The sequence below is a fragment of the Hippocampus bargibanti genome, linkage group LG04 (genome assembly GCF_051943395.1).
Source record: "Hippocampus bargibanti isolate YZ-2025 linkage group LG04, ASM5194339v1, whole genome shotgun sequence".
In the NCBI taxonomy this organism is placed as follows: Eukaryota; Metazoa; Chordata; class Actinopteri; order Syngnathiformes; family Syngnathidae; genus Hippocampus; species Hippocampus bargibanti.
Genome location: NC_142737.1, coordinates 12,990,001 through 13,017,717, shown reverse-complemented (window position 1 = coordinate 13,017,717; position 27,717 = coordinate 12,990,001). Strand labels below are relative to the sequence as shown.

Sequence of the window (27,717 nt, the reverse complement as noted above, 5' to 3'; positions counted from 1 at the left end):
GATAATGTGTGCTAGCTCTGTCCAGTATGCTCTTCTAACTAGCAGCTAGTTATAACATGATTGGCGAGTGACGAGACAATTATATGACCAGCCAATAATAGTTTGCTAAAACTCTGACGTTTCCATCACCTTCCAGCAGTCCTTAGGTTGCCAACTCGAACTCTGATATGTTCATCGCCATTGATTTTTACGTTCCAGAGCCTGCAAAACTGATTGTGAAGGCATCCAGATAGATTTCTGACCCTGGTAACAAATGATTGCTGAAATGTGATTCGTTAAATGCTTAAAGGACAACTGACGTCACTTTTTTGTTCTTTAACTGACACCAGAAAAACGTTTCATAGCATCTAAAATACCCAAAACATGCAGTATGATATTTTTAGTCAAATGACAAACACCAATAAAAAGACTTAAAGTGTCCAAAATCTGCAAAAAATACCTACAAAATGGACATTTTCAGAACGTCCCGCCCCCAGTTTGTGACGTCACGCCAAGACGTCTTGCATTGCTAGTGAATCAAAACAATGGCTTCATATTCAGAGAATATGCTTTGTTGTTCCACATCCAATGATGAATATGATTCAAATAACTCTGAAGAGGAAAGCATACATGTTTGCAATCGATTAAAGAATTTATTTGTGCCATTTTGAGGCAACATTGGGGGAAAATCTCTCACCCAAAAAAAGAGGCACAAAATGGCGCCCTCGTGTGGCCACCTCCGTTTCCACAAGCTGATAAATTCCTTATATGGCGCTTGGCCGCCCTCTTCTGGCCTTCTGGCGGCTTTTGGGTGCAACACAAGGTACCCAGACCAAACAATACAGCAAAATACATTGACGTGATGGAAGGACTGCTCCAATGCGTCATTTTTACGTTAAAGGGCGGTCCTTTAGTGACGTCACGTACGGACTCGTCACCAACTCAAAAACAAGACTTCCTGAATATTCAGCGTGAGTCTTAAAATGTAAAATATAGCTATATAGGGTGGAATCTTTGTAAAATACACTCCGTAGAAGTCATTTGAAGCCATTTTACAAATTATGGACACAACTTGTCCGGAGACATCGGTTGTCCTTTAAATATGAAAGCACACTTCTGAAAGCAGCACAACAGGTGTAAAGCAATGAAATCAAGCTGAAAGACAATTTGTACTTATTTAATCTGAATTCATAGACTAAATATTATTCACAATCTCAGATATTTTTAGACCAGCAGAGAAGGCCTTGGAGCGCCTGACGCCCCACCACGGATATATTGGTAGGTTTCATTGAGGTCAACGAAACGTTTCTAGTCATGTTTTAGAATGACTCAGTAGGTGACAAAGGCAGTAAGGCAGTATTACAACATTTACCCATCAACGATAGCTGTGGAAGTGTACTAACATGGTAGACACGGTTTTTGCAGTTATTGATTGCTCCTTCACGTCCCCCACACTGATCCGCTGGGCCACAGAAGCTGAGGGCTGATGCATCAGTGAGATAACATAACACGTCAAAGTGTGTGTGTTATAGCAGCGGAATTGGCTGGTGAAGCAGACTATCTTTCACACCTTTGTGCAGGTTGAAGTGTGTGCCATTCATTTATTCTGACACGGTGGTGCGCTTGAGAGGATGGCCTGATGCTTTGTTGCGAGAAAACACAACAGTCATTGACAGCATGCAGGAAAATAACCTTGTTTGGATATAGCGATATAATATTCGTCTCATCTCAAATACATAAAAGCGTGCTATTTGCTTCTTTGGCCATATTTTCTGCATGGTCAGTGTTTGTTCTGCTTTGAATGAGTCAGTAGATTTTGAATGTATGAAATAAGAAATTTAACTGAAAAGCCAACAAAGAGAAGAAACTAATTCCATATGAAGATTGTTTTTTTAATTTGTCAGGTTTAGGTTTGGTAGTTTGGTGTTTTTTTGTCATTTATTTTAATTAATTAATTATTTTTTTACCAAAAAAAAAAAAAAAAAAAAAAAAAAAGGATACTGTGCAATTGTCGCAGTCAACTTAAAAAGACTTCTGGCTAACATGGAAGATCCTAAAGGGGCTATTTCATTTAAATGGTAGGTTAGAGGTCACCCTGTCATACAACAACAATGTTGTATCCACAGTGTATGGGCTATTCATTTATCATTTCTGTAGACTACTTGGTCATGGCTGTATTTTTATATTTCGGCCATCTTCACATATTTAACGACTGACAAATTCCTTAGTCGCTTGTCAGATTATATTCTCTGTAAATACAGTGATACATTGGCTTACAAACTTAATTGGTTCCCAGGCAGAGTGTGTAAAGTGAAAAGTGTGTATCCTAAAAAATAATTTCCCATATGAAACCATTAAAATGAGAATCATCCATTCCCAGATCCCCATAAAACATAATTTTCTACTTGCTATTTTATAAGCTTTAAAACTACACAAAATATACCTTATTTTACATATAATAAATATGTTATGGTATTGTAATTAAAATGATAAACTGTACTATATAACAAAATTGTTTTATTTACCTTTGTGATGGTCGTTGATGGCTTGATGGACTGGAGTGGCCATCTTGAGGAATGATTTCTGAAACGCTTAAAGGACAACCGACGTCGCCAGACAAGTTGTGTCCATGATTTGTAAACTGGCTTCAAATGACTTCTACTGAGCGTATTTTACAAAGATTCCACCGCATATAGCTATATTTTACGTTTTAAGACTCGCGCTGAATATTCCGGAAGTTTTGTTTTTGAGTTGGTGACGAGTCCTCAACCTATGTCACTGAAGGAACGACCCTGACCGAAAAAAAGGCCACATTGTAGTAGTCCTTCCATCACGTCAATGCATTTTGCTGTACTTTGGTCTGACAACGTCGTGTAGGACCAAAAAGAGGCAGAACTGGGCAACAAAGCTCCATGTAAGGTGGAAACGGGCTGATTAATTCCTTACACGGCTTTGTCGCCATTTTCTGCCTTTTTTGGGTGTGACATTTCCCACCCCTGATGCCTCAAAAAGACATGGAATAAATTATTTAATCAATTTCAAACATATATGCTTTCTTCTTCAGAACTATTTGAATCATATTCATAACTGGATGAGTAACAAGAAAGCATATTCTCCGAATCTGAAGCCATTGTTTTAATTCTCGAGCAAGGCAAGACGTCTTGCCGTGACACCACGAACATGGGGGCGGGACCTTCTGAAACGGGCCACTTCTGGTTTCAAATTGAAGTACTTTTTAGACACTAAGTCATTTTTATTGGTGTTTGCATTTGACTAAAAATATCATACTTACTGCGTGTTTTGGGTATTTTAGATGCTCTAAAACGTTTTTCTGATGTCAGTTAGGAAACAAAAAAGTGACGTCGGTTGTCCTTTAAAGTTCTCGAACCATCCGTGGCTAGCCTTGAAATCATCAATGGATGACGAACTTCCAGGTTACCTCTTGACGATATCCGAGTGAAGTTGCCGTGTTTTCTCTGCGATAATTTTACCTAGTTCCTCATCAATTGTGTTTAGCTGGGTTGACAGCTTTTTGCAGCAAGTGTACAGATGGTTTGTGCGGGTTATTTATGGAGCATCATTGATGGGATATTTTAACCTTGCAGTCTACACTGTGCCTTTGAACAAGCAATAAAGTTGAAACGAGTCCTAATGTCACAGTGTTTTCTATTCATTTTCTCACTCTGTCCCTGTCATCTGCCTATCTCTTTTATTTACAGCTCTGTGTTTCTGTACCCCCCCCTCACTGCTGCGTTCTTGACCAATCACGTGCGGTTTTAACCGAAGACTGGGGGCGGGGAATAGAGGATAAAACATAGTCGGGTGCCATTTCCTTGTTAGGAGAACGGGCTTGTTTGAACTACACATCACACATTGTAGCGCTCCGTGTGTATTCCGAAAAATAGTTTGTATGACAAGATTAAATTCTCGTGAATTTAACGTTTGGAAACCGAAAAGTTTGTTAGCTTGGCTTTGCGTCATTAGCTTCATAACCTTTTGAGTGGTTATTCTTGGTGTTCCTTAATGCCTCATCGTGTCGGTTTCTGTTTGTATTCTCTCAGTGCGCTATTCTCTATGTTCTATCGCTATTTTTTAAGATGACATAATGTCTCAGCTTGCATTTCAGGAATCCAAAGACATTATACAGATCGGTCTTAACCTGACACTATTCATTATTAGAAGTGGAAAAAAAAACTATTTCACGGCTACCTGCGTTGAAGGAGAAAATATGCAGAAACTACAAAATGTAATTATGTTCAGTCCACATAATTACACTATAAAATTATATACTTGTCGTGGTCTGAATTATATCCAAAATGTCACAGTTGGATGGCATACCGTAGAGAAAATCCTTAAAATAGAAACAGGAAGAAAACCTCAGACGGATTTGACTGGCTTGCAAAATCGGATACATCAGCGTTGGACCGTATGCTCTGTTTGCATCATGCAATGATTATTCCTCCACAGAGATCAGCCTTAGATGCTTGTGTGGGTTGGCAGTGACAATGGATGCCATGTTTCAAGAATGATAGGTGAAACATTCCAAAAGACTGAACTGACACCAATTTGTTCACTCCTACATCCTCCGAATCAGTCTGGTGCTCTTGCTTAAGTGATAATGCTCAAGAAAACAATCAAGTAGACATCCATCTGTGCAGCAGTAAAACAGCTTTGTGTGCTTCTTAAGCAAAAATCTATATACAATGTTCTTGCTGATGTTGCTTTTACAGTCCAGTCACAAAACAAAGCATCTTGTGGCAATTTTTGAACATAAGTAAAATAATTGTGATTGGTTAAGTTGTAAAATTAAAAAATGTAATTTTGCAAATAGCTAACCGTGAACCAGCAGGAGGTCACCATATCCATCTGGTATCCTTGGGGCATCACGACAAGTACATGTTACAATCATTTTATCAAACCGTCTGGAAAACATTTTCAAATGATTGAAACCATGCATTGGAATTATGTTTTAGCTCATAAGAAAAGAGCAAGAAATGAAACCTTCATGGAGGGTTACGTGTGTGTGAGATAAAGAGGCACAAGTATGCTAACTGGCCCAATGAGTTGCGGATTAACGTGGAAACCTTAATCGTGCTAAACTAATGCTTTGTGAGAAAGTGTCGCGGCCATGGTGTCGCTCTGCGTGGTTAATCCAGTCTTTGATGCTTTTGGCTGCTTCATTCAGCTCAAATAATGTGCTTTTCTCCCTCTCCCCCAAATTAAATATATAAGTTTAACCTGTTTTGATTAACAAAGACTTGCACAATGGCCAGTGAAATTGAAACCGCTTTTCAGCCTACTCATTAATCAGTTTTAATCTGCTCGCCTGAAATAACCCCCGTTAGCTATTGCTAAGAAGCACAATCGCCTCACACAATGTATTGGCAATTAAATACAGAATGGCTTTTGTGTGCACACGTTCTTAGCGGCCGCCTCCAAATGACTTTTGTCATCGTTACTGCTGTAACACGTACAAGTTAGATGAGGACGGCATTCTGACACAATCAAGAATGAGATGAGATAATTAATCGACCTGGGCCCAGCAAGATATGGTTGGAAATACTTTCAGTCGTGAAAATGGATGCCAGATGCCATTATTTAGCAGATTCTCTCAATATATACAAGATAAAACAAAAAACAGATGTCCTTTGATGAAGGTTATTTAACACATGCACTGCCATTTCCGAATTTATTCGGGAATTCAAAATATGACGTACAGCACCATTCCCAAATTTGTTCGGGTTTTGGTTTTTCTTGCTGAGGTGCCGATAAAGCGCTGGCCAGACTTCTGGCCATGTTTTCACTTCCACAAGGGGGCATCATTTCCCTTTATCCATGTTAGCGCTTTGTTCCAGCTGCAGCTGTTGTTAAAGCGCTGTATAAAACAATATGTATGCATTGCATTGTATTTTGGACACCCACCCTAATTTCAAGCTCATATAACTCGAGAACCAAATAAGTTAGAAATTAACTTTTTTTTCTGATGAAGAAGAATACTTCCCACCTTTGTTTTGAAGGTGGATGCAGGAACTGCGTTTAGTCACTTGGCTGTTTAAGGCAAAGTTTTCCCAACCCATAACTCATTCACTGCCATTCCCAAATGTTTTCAGGAATTGAACACATGACATTGAGCTCCATTACAGTTTTGGCTTTTCTTGCAGAGGGTGCGAATAAAGTGCTGGTCAGACCTCTGGCAACGTTTTTTTCTTTTCTACAAGGGAGAAGCATTTCCCTTTTTTCCATGTTAGCGCTTTGTTCCAGCTTCAGCTGTTGTTAAAGCGCTATATAAACCAATATGTATGTATTGCATTGTATTTTGGACAGCCACCCTCATTTCAAGCTCATATAATTTCAGACCCGTATAATTTAGGAATTAACTCTTTTTTTTTCAGATGAAAGAAGAGAATCTAAGGTTTCTTCCGCTACATTGAATGTTTATGTTGTCCTAAAACTCAATATTCCTTGGGTCCTGGAATTTGAGTGACAATGACTAAAACCCTGGCACTGCAGTGGATATATTTCTGGCACTGAATGAGTTAATATTTAAATGGCAAATATCTGTTACCATATATCTATCAAATCTGGTAAATGTATGTCTCGAAAGAAGCTGTTCTTGTAACTTGTGTTGGCACTTTCCACAAGATGTCTGTTGACAAACGATAATGCAGTATGGGGAAGTGGAACAAAGGTGCACACAGTCACCACAATCAGTTTACAGTTTAAGTGGAAAATAACCTTGGGTCATGAGCCACGTGTTGCTTCACCTTCTCGAAAAGAGAAACAGCATGGTTGTCTGATTATAGGTCGCAGCCTGTGAACAGAAATTCTCATGACATAAGTGGATGGTTTGTGTTGCCATGAGGGTAAACACAAGATGGCTGGTGAAAAAAAAATCGTAAAAAATCGACTAATAATAATAAATAAATGGAAAATATGACTGTGGCTTTGAAGGGAAGATAATACGGAAGAGTGTTGGGCGAGTTGAATGCAGAGGTATTATTTTGATACGGTAAGAAGCAGCCAAGTGTCGACAAGTGGAATGGCACTGAACGGCAGATCAAGCTCTCAAGTTGCGGAAAGCACAAATGCGCCAGAGACTCAGAGAGGGAGAAAAGGAAAAAAAAGTTGGCCAATTTCCCATCCTTCTGGTGACAGACTTTTTCTCATCTCATACTTCAAATGCAGTTTTATCAAAGCGTCAACGCTGTATGAATTGTGCTTGAAAAGAAGCTCGACGGTGGATCAATAGCGGCGACGTTGACGCAACACTCCAGGCTCATGTCTTGACTTCAATCTCATTCACTGGCTTCAATTGTGGTCATTTTGCTTTTCAGGCAAAGGCATCAATCATTGTACCCAAGTTCAATTTTAGCGATGGTCGTTGGGGTCTGGAAAGAATGCCTTGTTGATTCTGACTTTGTGTTTATTGGTTGTGTGTGTGTGTGTGTGTGTGTGTGTGTGTGTGTGTGTGTGTGTGTGTGTGTGTGCGTGTGCGCGTGTGTGTGTGTGTGTGTGTGTGTGTGTGTGTGTGTGTGCGTGCGTGTGTGTGTGTGTGTGTGTGTGTGTGTGTGTGTGTGTGTGTGTGTGTGCGTGTGCGTGCGTGTGTGTGTGTGCGCATTTATGCCTGTTATTCATTACGAGGTGACATTTGATACATTTGCTGTAGCTACATTTAAAGCCTCTATATTGCCAATGTCCGCCATATTGCCACCCTGTGATGATTTATGATATATACTTTTTGACAAAATGGTTGATTTTTGACGAAATGGATTGTCTGTTTTTCTATGTGTGCAGTGTACAATGATATTAACCAGCGACAAATGACCACACGTACAAAGTGAATATCACAATTTACAAGAATAATGGTTGGTGATTAGCGAAAGAGTGGTTAGCATTTCAAGTTAGCGTTTGAAATGAAGACTTGACAGGGTTTGTGGCTTCAAAGTAGGTGGCTAGTTATTTAGATTTTAAGCCTAGGCTATCAAAGGAGGGTTGGAAAATTCCATTTCAGGCCAAGATGAGATTTAATTTTTTTTCCCCGCTCAATTCAGACATAAACTCATTCACGGCCATTCCCGAATTTATTCGGGAATTGAAAAGTGAGGCGTTGAGGAATCTTTTTCCCTTTCACGAGGTTGCAACATTTGCCTTTTGTCCATGTTCGCGCTTTGTTACAGCTTCAGCTGTTTTTAAGGTGCTATATACATCAATGTCCATGTTCAGATAACTCCAGACCCATTTAACTTAGGAATTAACTTTTTTTGATGAAAGAGTCTAGATTTTTTTACACTGAATTGAATATTTATGTAGTCCTAAAACTCAATATTCCGTGGGTCCTGCAATTTAAGTGAAAATTACACAAACCCTGGCACTGGAGTGGACACATTGTTGCACATCGTCTGGCAGTGAATGTGTTAAATATCTCACTTATAATATTGCAGGTTAAAAGCGTGGGTTGGGCTTCATGTCAAGGTACTTACAAAAGTGTTTCCTTCCTCAGTTCAGGCTTTGTGTGTGGGCCAAGAGTTTCAAACTAGCGTTTTGGTTTTCCTGATTGAATATTTTCAAATCTGTCAAATTTAATTTAAGCAAGTAACGAAGTTTGATGTTTGGGTTTCAAAACAACATGACGGTTTTTGGTCAGGGTTTCAACATGGATAAGGGGCTTCATGTTAAAGGAGGGGTCTCCAAAGTCGGTCCTCGAGGGCCGCTGTTCTGCCTGTTTTCCAGCTCTCCCAGGAGCAACACACCGGATTCAATTCATCAGGACCATTTATATGCTGCTTCAGAGCTACCTGCTGAGCTGATGATTTGAATCAGGTGTGTTGCTCCTCGGAGAGCTGGAAAACAGGCAGGACAGCGGCCCTCGAGGACCGACTTTGGAGACCCCTGTGTTACAGATTCATGCCTTTTTCTTGGTTTAAAATTACAATTTGAAGCCTGTTCAATGATTTAAATTTATTATTTAAATTCATGGCTTTGTTACCAAGTACTTTGGAAAGAAAGAATGGTGAGTAGAACTTAACCTTGTCTGCTTTTCTTCTCTGCAGCATGTGAGCTCATGAATCGCGGCATCTTGGCCTTGGTCAGCTCCATCGGCTGCATGTCAGCAGGCAGCCTGCAGACCCTGGCCGACGCAATGCACATCCCGCATCTCTTCATTCAGCGTTCTACAGCGGGTACGCCCCGCTCGGCCTGCCCGCCCACCAGCCGCAGCCCCGGAGCCGACGATTACACCCTGATGGTGCGCCCGCCCGTTTATCTCAACGAGGTCATCATGCAAGTGGTGTCCGAGTACAGCTGGCAGAAGTTTGTCCTTTTTTACGACTCTGACTTTGGTAAGTGGCATTTCAACTCTGTGCTCTTTTTATAGCGTATTTTCCACACTATAAGGCATACCGCATTATAAGTTGTGTCATCAATTAATGCCGGAAACAGAAATAAATCAGTTCTTTCAATACATAAGGAACACTGGCTTATAAGGTGCATGGTCAGCTTTTGAGAAAATTGAAGGCTCGTAGGTGTGCCTTATAATGTTGAAAATATGGTATTTTATCTACAAAATATCAGCATCTGCCCTGTGTTTTGCACAAAATTTGCAGCAAAATGTGCACTTCAAATTTATGATTTTTTTTATTAATAACTATTTTAGTTTCTCTCTTTCAAATTGATATAGATTTTACAACCAGATCTGTATCACAATGCCCACTCCCTCCCACTGAAGTACTGGATTTTCCGGTGTAAAAGGCCCACTGGAATATAAGGCGCAATGAATAGTGTATAGTCAAACTTTTTCCATATATACGGTGCCCCGGACTATAAAGCATACCTTCTGTCAATGAAAATTATTTTACCAATATAATATATTAAAGTGTTCTAAATATAAGTCACACCACATTATAAGGCGGTACAGTAGTTACTGGCTGAAGTTACGCACTACAGTAAAGTCTCGTTATATCGATATCGGATATATCGATAGTCCCGGTTATATCGATACTATTTCTATGCACGCACAGAGAAAATTACATGCAAACAGGGTCGGATATATCGATAGTCCCGGTTATATCGATACTATTTCTATGCACGCACAGAGAAAATTACATGCAAACAGGGTCGGATATATCGATAGTCCCGGTTATATCGATATTTTTTCGGACTCCCTTGAATATCGATATAACGAGACTTTACTGTACTTCTTCTCCAGGGGGAATTGGAGTCGGTAGCTGCTGACAGTAGTTGCGAGACCTTTTGTAGCTCAATATTACTTCACATATAAGGCACACCTGCATATAAGGCGCAAGGTCATCTTTTGAAGAAAATCAAGGCTTTTTGCGTGCGCCTTATACACCGTAAAATAAAATAGTTTCTTCATCTCACAAACAAACAAAGATGCAAACAATACATATTGATTTATATAGCCCTTTAACAACAGTTGAAGACACAGGCAATGAAATAGCTTTGCAACTGTAACAAATGTCCTCATTATTGATAAGGCTTCTTTCAGAGCTAGAATTCTTGGTCTTAAAGAGACATTTTCAGTCACTGATATGAGCCAAATGAGACAGCCAGATATCTGTGGTTGAAATGGATGGAACTCATCTCTGGGTGGGGGGTGAATTTTGAATTAAACTCGCGCAAGGGCACCAGTGGTTTCTCAGCATGGAAGGACATTAGTGAGCTAATGGATATATGGCTAAATCAAGAGCGCTGCCCTGCCTAATCGTGTCTGCCAGGCAACTCATTTGACACGTCAGTCCATGCTTGCCGGCTCATTCTACCTCGTGGGGTCTATCCGCTCCCTCGTACTCTCTTCCTCGCACTGGTAAATGTTCTGCAGGCCTTAACATAAAAGTGTTGCTGTGCGGGGATGTTGCTTCACAGTCGGACGCCCCCGTGGCACTGGAGAAATGGGTTTATTTACGCCCTATTTTTTATGAGGTTCAACATGTGATACTGCAGGAAATGAAAATGTAAATTCAAATCTCAAGTTACCGTCAGTTGCAAATTAACCTTGATATTCAGGAGCAAGAATTCAAATCCAGAAACTGTGAACTGTGAAACAAACATGTTAAAATGTTGCTTTCTTTCCTGCATTTTCCTCGGCAACGCAGAAAATATCCTCAAGGGCCATACCTGCAAACCCCCGTCAGGGTTTTTTATACCGAAGCAGTAGCTCCCTCGACTAAGTAATATGAATGAGCATGTCTTTAAATTTCCATTATTATTATTATTATTATTATTATTATTATTATTATTATTATTATTATTATTATTATTATTATTATTATTCAGAATCAGAATCAGAATCATCTTTATTGCCAAGTATGTAGAACACACAAGGAATTTGTTTCCGGTAGAACACGCTGCACTAGTATCGTCGTCAAAAAAACTGCTAAGTGGCACTATCCAGTTCCATTTTGGCTACTGTTGAAGAGTTCAAAGAGTTAATGGCTTGGGGGAAGAAGCTGTTTAAATGTCTGCTGGATTTGGTGCGCATGGATCGGTAGCGCCTGCCTGAGGGGAGTAGCTGGAAAAGGTGGTGGGCAGGGTGCGGAGGGTCCAGTAGGATTTTCCACGCCCTTGTTCGGATTCTTGCAGTGTGCAAGTCCTCGAGAGTGGGTAGGGCGGTGCCAATTATTTTTTCCGCCGTCCTAACTGTCCGTTGAAGTCGGATTTTGTCCATTTTTGTGGCGGCCCCGAACCAAACGGTGATGGAAGAACACAGGATGGATTCGATGACAACAATTATTATTATTATTATTATTATTATTATTATTATTATTATTATTATTATTATTTATTATTATTATTATTATTCTCATCTCATCTAATGTTCTGTACCGCTTATTCCTCATTAGGGTCGCGGGGGTTGCTGGAGCCTATCTCAGCTGTCTTTGGGCACGAGGCGGGGGACACCCTGAATTGGTTGCCAGCCAATTGCAGGGTACACAAAGACATACAACAGTCACTCTCACACTCACACCTAGGGACAATTTGGAGTGGTCAATCTGCCTGCCATGCATGTTTTTTGAGTGTGGGAGGAAACCGGAGGACCCGGAGAAAACCCACGCGGATCCGGGGAGAACATGCAAACTCCACACAGGGAGGCTGGACCGCGACGCGAACCGGCGACCTCTCCACTGTGAAGCCGGTGCGCTAACCACTCGACGACCGGGCCGCCCCTATTATTATTACAGTAAAGTCTCGTTATATCGATATTCAAGGGAGTCCGAAAAAATATCGATATAACCCGGACTATCGATATATCCGACCCTGTTTGCATGTAATTTTCTCAGTGCGTGCATAGATATAGTATCGATATAACCGGGACTATCGATATATCCGATATCGATATAACGAGACTTTACTGTATTATTATTATTATTATTATTATTATTATTATTATTTAATCATAGTTTCATTCATCTCAATACTGTGACTGCAATTCTAAATTTGAAGATTATGGTATCCTTATTACCATATTAGGTTGGCTTGTTTATAAATCTAAAATTAAATACAGTAAAGTCTCATTATATCGATATTCTCGGTTGTCGGAAAAAATATTGATATAACCGGACTATCGATATATCCGATCCTGCGGCATGTAAATGTTCTCCTTGCGTTCATAGAAATAGTATCGTAATAAGCAGTACTATCGATATAACCGATATCGATATAATGAGACTTTACTGTAGTTCGAAAGATGTTTCATACCCGTCAATGTGATGCAGGATTAGACTAGCAGATTTAATGTCATGGCACATCAAATAAAAATGTCAACTATTAACACTAAAATCACAACCCTCTCATCTCATTTTATATGAAAACTGGTCCCGCTTAACTGCAAGCAAATGCAATTTCTCAGAAGAAAACCATTTAATCTCCTATATGAATTATATTACATTTGTGTTTGTTTAGCCTGACACTCTATATTGTCAATAGGTGAGGATATAGTTGAAATGTGGTCAGTAATATTTTTTTTACAAATTAAGAGAAATTTAATATGCCACGCCACCCTTGAATCGTTGTACTGTAACTATTGTACAATGGGCTTCTTTAGCAATGCGTATTGTTTCGTGTTTGTGGTGCCCAAAAAAAGAGAGTGTGGTCATGTTATCAGTTCACCAGTTTGGTTATCGTATTTTCCAGTGTGTAATGCGCACCCAAAAGTCTTCATTTTCTTCAAAGCATGACTGCACCTTACATGCAGGTAGGTGCACCTTATATGTGAAGTAATATTGAGCCACAAAAGCTCTGGCAACTACTGTCAGCAGCCAATGACTCCATTTCTCCCTGTAGAAGAAGAAGTGCATAACCCCAGCCTCTACTGTAGCACCTTATAGTGCGGTGTGCCTTATATATGGAATCCTTCATAGATGTATATATTATATTTGATTTGAGGCTGGAGCGGCTGGAGAACAATGTCAGGTGTGATGTGTGATAGAAGGGTTTTAGCTAGGATGAAAGGAAAAGTGTATAAAACCGTGGTCAGACCAGCCATGATGTTTGGACTGGAGACAGTGCCACTGAAGAAAAGACAGGAAGCAGAGCTGGAGGTAACAGAGCTGAAGATGTTGAGGTTTTCTTTGGCAGTGACCAGGTTGGATAGGATCAGGAATATGTACATTAGAGGGACAACTCATATTAGAGGCTTTGCAGAGAAAGTCAGAGAGGCCAGACTGAGATGTTTTGGACATGTCCAGAGGAGAGAGAGTGACTATATCGGGAGAAGGATGCTGAGCCTTGAACTGCCAGGCAGGAGACCGAGAGGAAGACCGAAGAGGAGGTTTATGGATGTGGTCAAAGAGGATATGAAGGTAGCTGGTGTGAGAGAAGAGGATGCACAAAACCGGGATAGATGGAGGACATTGATTCGATGTGGCGACCCCTGAGGGGATAAGCCGAAAGGAAAAGAAGAAGAACCCCAGCCTCTACTGTAGCACCTTATAGTGCAGTGTGCCTTATATATGGAAAACCTTCATAGATTTATATATTATACAGTAAAGTCTCGTTATATCGATATCGGATATATCGATAGTCCCGGTTATATCGATACTATTTCTATGCACGCACGGAGAAAATTACATGTAAACAGGGTCGGATATATCGATAGTCCCGGTTATATCGATATTTTTTCGGACTCCCTTGAATATCGATATAACGAGAATTTACTGTATTCGAAAAAAAAAATCATTCATTGAAGGTGCACCTTCTAGTCCGGTGCGCCTTATACAGTGGGACCTCGGTTTACGAACGTTACATTTATGAAAATTTTACCTTGGCATACAAACTATTTTTCGGGATACACACGATGCTGCCACAATGAGTGATGTGTCGTTCGTGAATGAGCACGTTCTCCAAACAAGGAAATGGCAGCTGCCTTTTTTTTTTTGTCCTCTATTCCCCACCCCCAGTCATCGGTTAAAGCCGCGTGATTGGTCAAGAACGCAGCAGTGGGGGATGGGTTATAGACAGAGAGTGAGTGAGGCCGTTATCCAAAAAACAAAATGGCGTCTTCGGTTAAAGCCACGTGATTGGTCAAGTCAAGTCAAAAGTCAAAGTCAGCTTTATTGTCAAATATGCTAATATGCATGACATACAGCACAGATGAAATTAATGTCCTCTCGGACCCAGCGTGCAAGACATGCAAGGCACTTATAACGTGGCTAAAAAAGACATACAATTGACAACAGACAATACATGTAATTTCTGTATGTAAAGTGAGGTAGTGTCGTATGGAAAGTGAGGTAGTGACGTATGTAAAGTGAGGTAGTGACATATGTAAAGTGAGGAAGTGACGTACATAAAGTGACGTAATGTCGTAATTGCAAAGACCCCAGCAGTGTGTGTGTGGGGCGGGGGCTTAAACATTAAAGAGACAGGCAGACAGACAGAGAGAGAGAGAAAACACACGCACACACGAAAGCGGACGACAGAGCTTGAAACAAAAAAAGAAAAGGGGAAAAACAAGTAAAATGGTGAGAAAATGGATAGAAAACAGTGAAATTTTGACCCATTTCAACTTAGATAGATAGATAGATAGATAGATAGATAGATAGATAGATAGATAGATAGATAGATAGATAGATAGATAGATAGATAGATAGATAGATAGATAGATAGATAGATAGATAGATAGATAGAATGAAGACTGGAAGGTTAAATATCCCATCAATCATACTCCACAAATAACCCACACAAGTCATCTGTACACTTGATGCAAAAAGCTATTAACCCAGCCAAACAGATCACAATTGATGAACTAGATACAATTATCACAGAGAAAGCACCTACAAGGGATCATTCCTAAAGATGGTGAAAGAAGCCTATGTTCCTCACCAAGTGTTTAATGCTGAGGAAACCGGAGACTCCATTCCATCAAGCCATTAACGACCATCACAAAGGTAATTTAAATGACTTATTTCTTTAATCATAATACTATAGCACATTTATTATACATAAAATAAGGTATATTTTGTGTAGTTTTAAGGCTTAAAAATTAGAAAGTAGAAAATTATGTTTTATGGGGACCTGGGAACGGATTATTCTGATTTTAATGGTTTCCTATGGGAAATATTTTTTGGGATACACAATTTTCCCTTTATACACTCTTGGAACCAATTAAGTTCGCAAGCCAAGGTCCCACTGTATATGGAAAAAGTTTGAAAATATATTCATTGGGGGTGCTCATACTCCGGTGTACCTTTTACAGCAGAAAATACGATATCTTGCTCATAGAATCAGAATTAGAATCAGAAAGCCTTAAATAGTCCCACAATGGGAAAATTTGCAACATGAACATGCTACAGTTTGCTGAAAATATGTGCAATTAATCATGATTGCTTTTTTGAATGCATCGTATAGAGATAAAAGCAATCCGTATGTAACATGTTATTATGTTATGTATGTTATGTTATTTTCATTTTAAATTTCTTGCACACTGCAAGAATCCAATCAAGGGCGCGGAAAATCCTACTGGACCCTCCGCACCCTGCCCACCACCTTTTCCAGCTACTCCCCTCAGGCAGGCGCTACCGATCCATGCGCACCAAATCCAGCAGACATTTAAACAGCTTCTTCCCCCAAGCCATTAACTCTTTGAACTCTTCAACAGTAGCCAAAATGGAACTGTATAGTGCCACTTAGCAGTTTTTTTGACGACGATACTAGTGCAGCGTGTTCTACTGGAAACAAATTCCTTGTGTGTTCTACATACTTGGCAATAAAGATGATTCTGATTCTGATTAAATGTCGAAAGAATGTCGTGGTTCTTTTTGTTTTCTGTGGGAAATGGGCCTCTGTGCATCTTTAAGTGTCGTTTGCTGATGACCGCTGAATTGCGGCAAACTGTGACAAATGCATGAAGCCAACCATCCTGATGAAGTGTCTCTATTTGACAAGCTTGGATCATCATTATTAGCCACGGTGGGCATAATATGTACTGTTTGTCCACGCGGCCGACAAACTGCTACTATTTCAAATTATCTTCCCTTCGTTTTCCTTCCATCTGCATTCTTGCACGTTGAGAATGGTGGTAATTTAGCCGTGAGTCATACAGGGGAAATGGGTGATGCATTCCTTCTAATGGGCCAAACCTCAAAAATATGTTTCCTTTTCAAACACAACCGCAATGAGTGATGTCAAAGCGAGTAGTTTGCTTTCTCTCGCCGGTGGAGAAAGCACCAGCTGTGACCACATTCATCAGTCGGTGGACGCCACACACCGACCAACCCGAGCCCCTTATAGAGGCATGTGATAGTTTTCTGCCTTCGGTGATTCAGGGTTGAATTACTTCTCATGGCCTAATGAGCCTCCATTTTGCTCACTGTACTCGGTTTAAAAAAAAAGAGAAGAAATGTGTGGTCATTGATCTCCAATGAGAACTCTACGGTGGGATTGTTTTGAAAAGCTCCAACTCAATCTCCGGCTGTATTAAAACAATTTATCGGTCTACTAAATACATCAAAGGGAAGCATCCTCTAATGAGTGAACTCCAGCAAGCGATTTATTTATTGGTTTAATATTGAATCACTGCAGTGACTAATGCGGCCCTTGTTGGGAGTGTGGAGGGCGGGAGGGTTGCATTCTTCCCCATCATTATACCACCCACACAAAATAGATTTCCGCTATTAGTCATGAGCTTTCTGATTTGGTGCTGGTAGGTTGGGGGTTGCCTTCTTCACATTTGCTGTCATGCATATCACATTTTAAAAGCAGAAACTCATGAACAGTGTATTCCATCTACCGTATTTTCCACACCATTGAGTGGATGCATAACGCCACTACAGTCATTATCATTACTTATAATGTGGTGTGCCATGTGTTTGAAAATTGGTTTAAAATAGGCCATGTGTTGAAATTGCGCATTATAATAAAAAGTGCCTTATAGTGCAAAAAGTACCCTATTTTCCGGTGTATAAGGCACACCCAAAAAACTTAATTTTAAGGTTGGGAGAGGAATTAGTTGGGTGTTAGTTGGGTAGTTGGGCAAATTTCCCCATTGTGGGACTATGAAAGGCTTTTGATTCTGATTCTGATTAACAATTGTAGACTGAAAAAAAGGGAAAGAAACAATGTCACTGTCTGTGACACTGTCATTTTTAACTTTTGCTGTATGACTCTGTGAAAGGAAAATCAGATTATTTTCCGGTGTATAAGCAGTGTCTGAAACACATGACAAAAAGTTACAAGACACTAGGGCAGACAACTCTGAAAAGTTGCCTGCCCGATTTTTCACAACTTGAAATACAATAAGACGACTAATCGCAAAAAAAACAAAACATTGTTGCAAAGTATTAAGGATTGATAATCAGAATATATAACAGAACAACACTTTAAAATTAAGTACTTACGCAGTACTACACAAATGCTGCCTTGCTTAATTTGTCCCTTGCTTTTGATTTTGCTCCAGTTGTCGTTTATCCATACACATCCCGGCAGGTTGCACAGTGCAATATTTGCGTTGCGTTGTCTGCTGCAAGCCACTTAAAACCCTCTTTCCGTGGAAATGCTCTGAATGTACTTTTACGTTTTGGAGCGTCATAAATTTTGTTAGATTCTTTTGAGTCTGTCTTCTGGGGCTGAGGTTTTGGCTTTATCCCTAACAAATTATCCATTCTTCTTGTGTTCTATGTGCGTTTACTTTTGAAAATGATATGCAAATGCATAACCGGATAACGCTCTGGAAAGTCCGGCCGCAAAGTTATTCGACGCAGGCTTCTGATTGGCTGCCGAGTATGTCAATTGCCAAACAAACTGAAAAAAAAAAAAGCGAAACGAACCAAAATTCCAAAATTTCAAACAGAACGAATAAAGCAAACGTTTGATTTGAATATTTTTTTATTTTTTTCTGGAAAAAAGTTGTCGGCCACCCGGGCAGAGAGGTTCTGGAAGTTGTTTGCCCGGCATAAAAGTTACACACCTCGGGCATCCGGGCCGACGTTATTTCAAACACTGGTACTGGATAAGGCATACCCAATAGCTTCAGTTTTCTTCAAAAGAGGACCCAGCACCTTATACGCAGGTGTTCCTTGTATGTGAAGCTATATTGAGCAACAGCAGGTCTCGCAACTACTATCAGCAGCCATGACTCCATTTCCTCCTGTAGAAGAAGTAGTGCGTAACCCCAGCCTCTGCTGTAGCGCCTTGTGGTGTGCCTTATATTTGGAAAAAATATGGACCGTAATTTCCGGACTACAGAGCGTACCTAATTTTAAGCCTCACTCAGTAAATTTTTAAAGGACAAATACATAAACTGCACCCAACTATAAACCGCATGTTTATAGGGAAAGACAGGAGACAGAAAATGTTGTCAAAGTTTTAATAATGTACCTTAACTTTTCTTTCTAAACAGTGCCTGTTACGCGGCAGCAACACAACAGCATTACGGTAGTAACAAGGCCGAATACGGCTGGTAAAAAAATGCCGGTGCAAGTGAGGCAAGGCAGCACCACGTTAGCACTCGCTAACAGGTATGGGTACAAAAACATACCAAGTCACTGAGACATGGAACAAATATGTTCACAAAAGTTGCTCCTTGCATATGGCCAGTTTTGGTAAACGATTTCTCGCCGCTGGTTATCCAAGCCTTCGATTCAACTCGGAGGCCCACTTTAAATGCACGATTCACACGCGTAGTCATCGTAGTTACATTAACTTGTGTCTTCCTCGGCACATATGTTCACCATGTCTCACTCTTACCTTTAGTGCTCGAGCGCGCCATGGCGGCCGTTAGAAAAAATCCATAAATTGGCCGCATCATTGCATAAACTGCAGGATTAAAAGCTTGTGACAAAAGTCACAGCTTATAGTCCTGATATTACAGTATTTATATATTATAACTGGAAAACCAGTGCATTCATTGAATATGCGCCTTTCAGTCTGGTGCACCTAATACACTGAAAAATACCATACCGTAATTGAGAATATGGAACTGTTGAACCCAAAGTCATTTGACATCTTCAAGTATCATCTTTTTGACGCCCAAATATTGTCAGACTCTGATAAAATACTCTTAAGCAAACATCAGCCATGCCTTGAACAAGCACAGAAAATCACTGAGGAAACTTCTCAAACGTTGACCCTAAATTTCACCCCAAATGGGCAGTTTCAAACACCATACGAATTTTTCCACCAAAATGATTCTAAATTAACACACCCGAGATACCCTCAGTGGCTTGCGGTCACTGGTTTACCACAGGGACCGTCTTGGGTTTGGCCATGTGGTTCACTTAGCCAGTGTAAATTCTTTTGAAGTATCACACTTGTTCCCTCATGGCCTTCCTTCTTTGTCCATGGAGAAAGAAAAACATACAAGAGCTGGAGAAAGTCGTGTCATCATAGCACCGGTATCATCTTTTACAAATCATACTCGGGCTCCCGAAAGACCGCTCCTTTTTAAAAGTAGGCTCCTTTCGGGATCTGACAGTCAAATATGTCCTTTCAAAGCGCTATGGCACAACTGCTTCTTTTTAGCTCCACTGGTGTGACCCAGACGACAAGGACATGTATTCTGTATTTGCTACCAAACGTTTTCTCTTAAGCTGTTCTTTCTCGGCTAACGCCATTCGTTATCACCATGTACTCAGACCTAGAAAAGGGATTTAGGTCAATGTGAAAATCGTGATTGGATGGCAAAAATTCTGCTGACATTATGAGGATTTATTTTGTCTTAGTTTCAGTCGAGTGATATGTGACTAAATAAATGAATGTTTTTTTTTTTTTGAAACAGCCTTTTTTAAGATTTATAAATTCATTTGGCATAATTCTTTCATTGGCATAATTCAGCCGATGAAAGGGATGCATTTTTCCCATTTCCTATATATTTTGAACTTTTCTCATTTGGGACTGGTTGGGGCAGAAATTTATCTCATTATAGGTCTATTCAAATACGAAACAATAACAGACCAAAATAATATATCTTGCTTAAAAAAAAAAACAAAAAAAAACATTTTATCATGGTTCGTTTTAGATTTGTTTGTTTTCTTTTTTGACGATACACAAAAACAAAAGGCTTTTTAAGCCAAATAAGCTTTCTCAACAGGTTTCAATATCAACAGTGCAATTTTCCTCAAAATGTACAAATAACATTAAGGGCAATGAACAACAACACTTACCACAGTTCAGCGTTCCCTGCCGCTCTAACTCACATATGGACAATCACTTAAAACTGAATAGACAGGTGTATGGATTGCTTATTTTTATTTTTATTTTAAACACACTGAGAATGTGAGCTTTTTAGTTGAAAAAAAAGTTCCATATAACATGTCAAGTCTCACGGTTTGGTCAGGCGACTCCTGATTTTGACCATAATACTCACAATACTTAATATATAGAGCAATCATTGACACAATACAGACAGTTAATTTTTAAGGTAAAACAAAAGAAAATGTAAAACAAAAAATACATTTATATACCAATTTAATGTATAAATAAACAATTAAAGCATTTTTGTGTTTTATTTACTTCTGATTTACACTTTTGTCATGCTCACATTATTTTAATACAGAGTCGCGAGTACGAAAATCTCCTGATTTCTGATTTCTAAAACTTAACATGGATGGAATATAAATTACATAAGGTATTGTTTGCAATACTAGGCGCCACTGCACTGTCCCACATCTCTGCATCGCAGCCCTTCTTCATTCATTCATAACTCCTAAAATAACACTGTCAACCACTGTGTGCCTTCTAATGATTTATATGAGATCCAACCCATCTTAAATCTTTCCGCGAGCGGTCACAAGCTGCTTCACAACAAAGGGAGATTTGTTACTCCCCAATGTTTGTGTCCATAACTCTGAGAACTGTGAAAATGTCAAGTGCTAATATCGCCGGTTTGCACAAAAAGGAGCGCAGAGCATATCGCGTCACATCTGCTGATAAGTGCAGCAAAGAGTGTTGTTTGTCTGCCGACCAAGAAAAATTAGGGGTTGGATACGGGAGAGGGATTAGTTGGGTATTAACAATTGTAAACTAAAAACAAAGGTCAAACAATGTCACTGTCTGCCACCAAAGATATTTGGTCTTTTTAACTTTTGCTCGACGACACCGTGAAAGGAAAAGCGTATCATGTTTACCGTATTCTCCGGCCCATCCACTGGAATGTTGGTAAGTAGGGGAGTGTCTGTACTTTCTTTTAATAAAATGACGAGACTTCTTTGGACTTCAGTAGAAGGAAAACAAATAATATAAACGGTCGTGTGGTGAAGAGCATCTGAAAAATTATATTATAAAAGAAAAATTTAAAATACTTTTTTTCTTCTTTCTGGTTTTGGATTAAGTGAGAATATCGAACTGCACAACCCAAAGTGATTCTACAATGTTTTGCTCTTTGACCTTGAAGGTGCAAAAGACATATATTAAGCCTCAGCAAAGTATATGATGGTGGAAAAAAATATGTCTGGCATTTCTAATACTGTGAAGGTTTCAATCCGAGAAGCGGCTAACTAAACCAGAGAGTGCGCTTTTTAATCTCTGTGGGCTTCATATAGAATCTAACAGTTTGAACACTAGAGGATGTGGAGCAAAGAGTCTTTGGGGATTTTCTGCTCTCCATAGAGGTTTTTACAGGCAAGGTTGGCTGCAGTACTTGAAATGTATTATTTATTTATTAATGTATTTTTAAACATATTTAATAATTTTGCAAAGTTAGGCAATGTATTCAGTAGCGCTGAAGACCATCCACATATTCCCAGGTTTAAGGATAAATTACATACTGCATCTTTAAATTAGCATAAAGTAAAACTTCTCACCCTTTGAAATTAATCCCGTCGAACTTCTTTTCAACGCACCCCGCTTACATTTCCACCAGTATAACGAGGCCCCGATTTCAGGTTACTTAGCTTTTCCTTTGCAGATTTTATTTCTGCATATTCATGGTAATATGAACTTGTGCAATACATTGTTGATTTACCTTTGAATTGCAATAGTGGCAGAAGAGTATAATTCCAAATTATACATTTGAATCACTATCTTCATCAATCATTTCCAGGGTGATTTTCAGAATCAGCCGCAAATTTGTATTCATATACAACACAACAAATAGTTTTGTCACCCCCTTTCTTTGAGTGCGGACGTGGTTTATTATCGAGTGGAGTATTTTTGCCATAATGAGACAGGAAAAGACCCCACCACAGGCTAGTGTTAAGCCGAAGAAGACACAAAAGAAAATTATAGTCAAGCAGAAGAAGGAGATCATCGAAAAACTCGAACGAGGTGTGCGTTTATGTGACTTAGCGTTACAAGTACCTGTACCAGTAGGCTAAGTCGACCATTGCTAGCTTCCTAAGAAGAATGAAGCTATTAAGGGTGTGTGTGTGTGTGTGTGTGTGTGTGTGTGTGTGTGTGTGTGTGTGTGTGTGTGTGTGTGTGTGTGTGTGTGTGTGTGTGTGTGTGTGTGTGTGTGTGTGTGTGTGTGTGTGTGTGTGTGTGTGTGTGGCTAAGGGTGTTTCTGTGTTGTCTAAGCAACGGTCTCAGGCAATAGAAGAGGTTGAAAAACTTGCGTTGATTTGGATTAACAAAAAGCATCGAGCAAAGGACAGTGTGAGTGAGGGTATTATCGCCGAGAAAGCAAGGCAACTTCACTCGGATAGGGCTCCTTGTGAGGATAAAGTCGATCAGAAAATGGATGGATACACCAGGATTTCTCAATTTTTATTGAGCAAAGCCAGGTGTTTTACAATGGGGAAAAATTGCAAAGAAGTAGGAGGAACATCAAATATCTGCAGCTGTAACAAAGCGCCTGACAGAATATTTAAAAGACAACCGACACCTCCATAATTTGTAAAATCACTTCAAATGACTTCTACTGATCGCATTTTAAAAAGATTCCACCACATATAGCTATATTTTACGTTTTAAGGCTCGCGCTGAATATTCAGGAAGTCTTGTTTTCGAGTTGATGACGATGCCTGAAGTGACGTCACATTCGAAACACCCCTGACCGACAAAGCATGCATTTTGGTCACTTTTTTTGCATCTGAAAACACTGTGTTGATCGCAAAATTAGAAGGAAAACGACATAAATAACGCGATGGTGAATCGTTGTGTGTGGCACCAAGACTACCAATTGCAGTAAAACGCATAAAGAAGAGTTGACAAACGCATAAAGAAGAGTTGACACAAATTCCCAGCAGACAAATCAGCCCATTTCCAACTGAGCTTGTGCGCCATCTTGTGCATTTTCTGGGACGCTACATTGGAGTCCAGACGGCTCGAATTGATACCGATGGACTTCTTTCATCAATTGCAAACGTATGCTTTCCTCTTCAGAACTATTTCAATCATATTCATAACTGAATGTGGAACAAGAAAGCATATTCTCCGAATCTGAAGCCATTGTTTTGATTCTCCAGAAATGCAAGACGTCTTGGCGTGACGTCACGAACTGGGGGCGGGACTTGCTAAAAATGCCCAATTCGCAGCTCAATTTTTTGCAGATTTTGGAGACTAAGTCATTTTTATTGGTGTTTTGCATTTGACTACAAATATCATACTGCGTGTTCTGGGTATTTTAGATGCTATAAAACGTTTTTCAGATGTCAGTTAGGAAACAACAAAGTGATGTCGGTTGTCCTTTAAGCAGTGAGGGGGAAGTGACACAGCCGGCGGCATATTGCACATTGGGTGGAGCAGGGTGGAGCAAATCAAGGCGAAAAAATAAACAGAGAAAACAACATGTGTTGTTAAAACGTGTATCAATCAGGCTGCACAAATGAATTGCACAAGCCATCTGTACCCTTGATGCAAAAAGCTATCAACCCAGCTAAACAGAACACAATTGATGAGGAACAAGGTAAAATTAAAAAGAAAGTAGAAGGCTATGTTCTTCATCAAGTGTTTAATGCTGATGAAACCGGCCACTCCATTCCATCAAGCCATCAACAACCATCACAAAAGTAAATAAAACAACTTTATTATACATAGTTTATTTATTTGATTATAATACCATGGCACATTTATTATACGTAAAATAAGGTATATTATGTGTAGTTTTAAGGCTTAGGAAATTAGAAAGTAGAAAATTGTGTTTTATGGGGACCCGGGAACGGATTATTCTCATTTTAATTGTTTCCAATGGGAAATTAATTTTTGGGATACACACTTTTCGACTCTGTCTGGCCACCAATTAAGCTTGTTAGCCAAGGTTTCACTGTACTCGAATAAATACGGTAATTCCTAAATTATATGGGTCTGGAGTTATATGAGCTTGAAATGAGGGTGGCTGTCCAAAATACAATGCAATCCATACATATTGGTTTATATAACGCTTTAACAACAGCTGAAACTGGAACAAAGCGCGAACATGGAAAAATTGGAAATGCTGCCCCTTGTGGAAAAGAAATGACATTGCCAGAAGCTATTGCCAGAGGTGATTTCCAGAGGCTATTGCCAGCGCTATATCGGCACCCGAGGATTTAAAAACAAAACCCGAACACATTTGGGAATGCCGCTATACGTCATAGTTTCAATTCCCGAAAAAAAATTGTGAATAGCAGAGAGTGAAAAAGGAAGTCAGTTCAAATACGACACAGAGCCCTTGATGAATGACGGATTTGCACATCGGAAAGAGTGTCATGCTTGTTTCATCATACATCCGTTTGGGTAATGAGTTGAGGTAATTTCAGTGATGAGACCTGTGTTATTACCCAGTGGACAAACCTATCGCTGCTAGCTTCATTTATAATGTAGCGCTATCCAACGTGAATAAACTTCATTTTCCCTAACTCAAGGTTGGGATGTATTATATATTACCTGTATTTTCAAAAGCAGAACACCATACCTCCGTAATATAGGGGCCCCAATTAGTCTTAAGAAGAATGCCTAACTCAAAAAGACACTTCTCTTTTTTAGCCATGATGAAAAAGAACGCGCTCAGAACAGTAATTACCTCACTTCGTTAGACCCTCGTCCTCAACACATGTCACACTTTTACATTGAATCGAGGACTCAAACAAAACCTCAGGTCCTTGTGAGAATAAAGAATTTCAGATAATGAATGGATGTATCAGGATTAAACCAAACCAAATAATGTTTTAGGACCCTAGAAATGCAGACACTGAAAAAAATGCATAAAATGGTTTATGATCCAAAACACATTAACAACAAAGTCCAAAACAGAAAACATTGGCCACAGGAATCAGGGAGGAAAAAAATCAACAAAACACCCCTGCAAAAGACAGGAAAATAGTAGTTGGATGATAGAAACGAAAAGACCATAACAAAAGCACGATCAAATGACAAAAAAATCACGATACTTCGGGAATGTGGTGCGAAGAAAACAAGAATGACTCTTATACGATGGGAGTCTAGAAAAGCAACATTTGAGCAAGCGCAGCAACAAGGTCAATAATCTGACAAACACTCAACATCTTGGCAGTCCTTAAATACACTAATGCTTGACTGCGTGATGAGACTCGTCTGGTTTCCTCCCACCTTCCAAAAATATGTATGGCAGGCAGATTAAACACTCTAAATTGTGCCTAGGTCTGAGTGTGAGTGATGGTTGTTCTTCTGTTTGAGCCCTGTGATTGGCTGGCAAGAGGTTCAGTGTGTCCCATGTTGTCTTGTCATCAATGTCATCAGATGAAAGTGTGTGAAGCAATCATAAAACCCATCGTCAAAACTTTATTGAGATGTGTTATCATCCAATCCAAATTATTGGTGGGTTTGAAGTGGATACTGATGGGATTGTGATGTGTGAATAGCTTTTGGCGTCGCAACATGAATATCAACTACGACTGAGCGTTTTTGCACGTGAGAGTTTTGGGGAATTGAAACGGATAGGGAAGTCTGTCGATGACTTTGGGATAATGGGCATGGGTGATAAACGCTTTGAGGGCACAAAGCTCTTTTTAGAGAGTGTTATTTAATTTCCCTTTGGAGACACTTTACTTCATGGAATTATCAAATAATTGAAGTAAAAATAAGGGACTTAACAAGACTTGAAGAATTATCTTTATTTTATTCGGTTAAGGAGAGGTTTTGCATTGCTCACAGACGAAATTCAGGATAAGCTTTGCGAAACCTGAATGATCATGGACATTTCATGAATTGCTCTACTGTTTGTGGCAGATTTGTTTTTTTCATACTCCGTTCAAAGCAACTCAATTGAAGCCAAATATTAAAGAAAATAGTGTTACAGTTTTATTTGTGAAAGATTCTTCTGAAAAAAATGAGGGTGCTGCTTCACCAAGACATTATCTGATATATTTTCAATTACAGACTCTTTTTGGACACCATAATGTAGAAAAACTAGTTTTGGTCAAAGTAGTTTTTCTTTCTCCCTCTCTTTTTTTTTTTTTTTTTGAGGCGAACTTTTTGAAGCTTGTTCCATAATTTAAGAAGCTGTCATTATTGAGTGTATATGTGGAGGTGGAAAGACATCCAAAAGTGTAAGCCCAGAGAAAGACAAAGATTTCCAACAGCTGAACATGACAGGGTGACAATTATATAAAAGGCTGCATTCAGGGACGCATTCAGCACACCAAAAGGATGACCGAGGACGCTGTTGAAATCGCTTTGTTTCATTTCAGCAACTATATCACCTTCAATTTATGTATTGATGTATTTTCTTTGAGACCAGTGCAGAGTTATATTAACGTCACTAACGCATAAAATGTAATGAGGGTCACCCATTCATTTATTTTCTCTTCGTGTCATTATGTTCGAAAGTAAGCTGGACGTCTGTGTAAGCTCTCAGTCGTACAGGAGTGGTCCATTGATGAAAAGGTTTCTTCAGCCGTCATCTGTACTTATTTGAATGTGTCGGACGTTTCGCTTCTTATCCAAGAAGCTTCGTCAGCTAACCGGTAGTTTCGGCCCTATATATATATATATATATATATCCCTACTGTCCAGACGTGGCGGTGCCGGACTCTGCTATGATTGGTCCCTGCTCTCAGGTTGGGGGCAGCAGAGGCCTAATCCCTGCGGCTCCACTGATTACTTCTATTGTCCTGACTGACGACTGGCCTGATTCCCCAATTTGCCCTGGTAACACCTCATCAGCATAACTAAGCCTATGTTACCTAAGCAGTCTATTGTACGAACGATCCAAATTGAACCTCACACCACCATGGCGGTCAAGGGATGGTCCTTTGGCAACACAAAATTCCTACTTATTTCAAACCGATAAACACTTTAAGGCAAAAATTAGTGCATCCAAAAGATAGGCTGCCAAATGAAAAACAAAGTAATGTAGTTTATTCAATACATTGTAAAAATGAAAATTGTAAA

The 27,717-nt window shown here is 39.6% G+C and overlaps 1 protein-coding gene across 7 annotated transcripts in view; it reads left to right on the top strand.

The window, feature by feature from the left end:
• The window catches only part of grid2 (glutamate receptor, ionotropic, delta 2), a 493,088-nt gene that overhangs the window by 238,966 nt on the left and 226,405 nt on the right, over positions 1-27,717 (top strand). For 6 of the 7 annotated variants that reach the window (XR_016114686.1, XM_088994116.1, XM_088994119.1 and 3 more), the window contains exon 3: positions 9,030-9,317. Coding sequence is in view for 6 of the 7 variants with exons in the window: in XM_088994116.1 (XP_088850242.1) it covers positions 9,030-9,317 (288 nt within the window). In the remaining variant the exon portion in view is untranslated. Of the gene's footprint in view, positions 1-8,510; positions 8,800-9,029; positions 9,318-27,717 lie in introns of those variants that run through there. The other variant, XM_088994120.1, reaches the window with a different exon arrangement.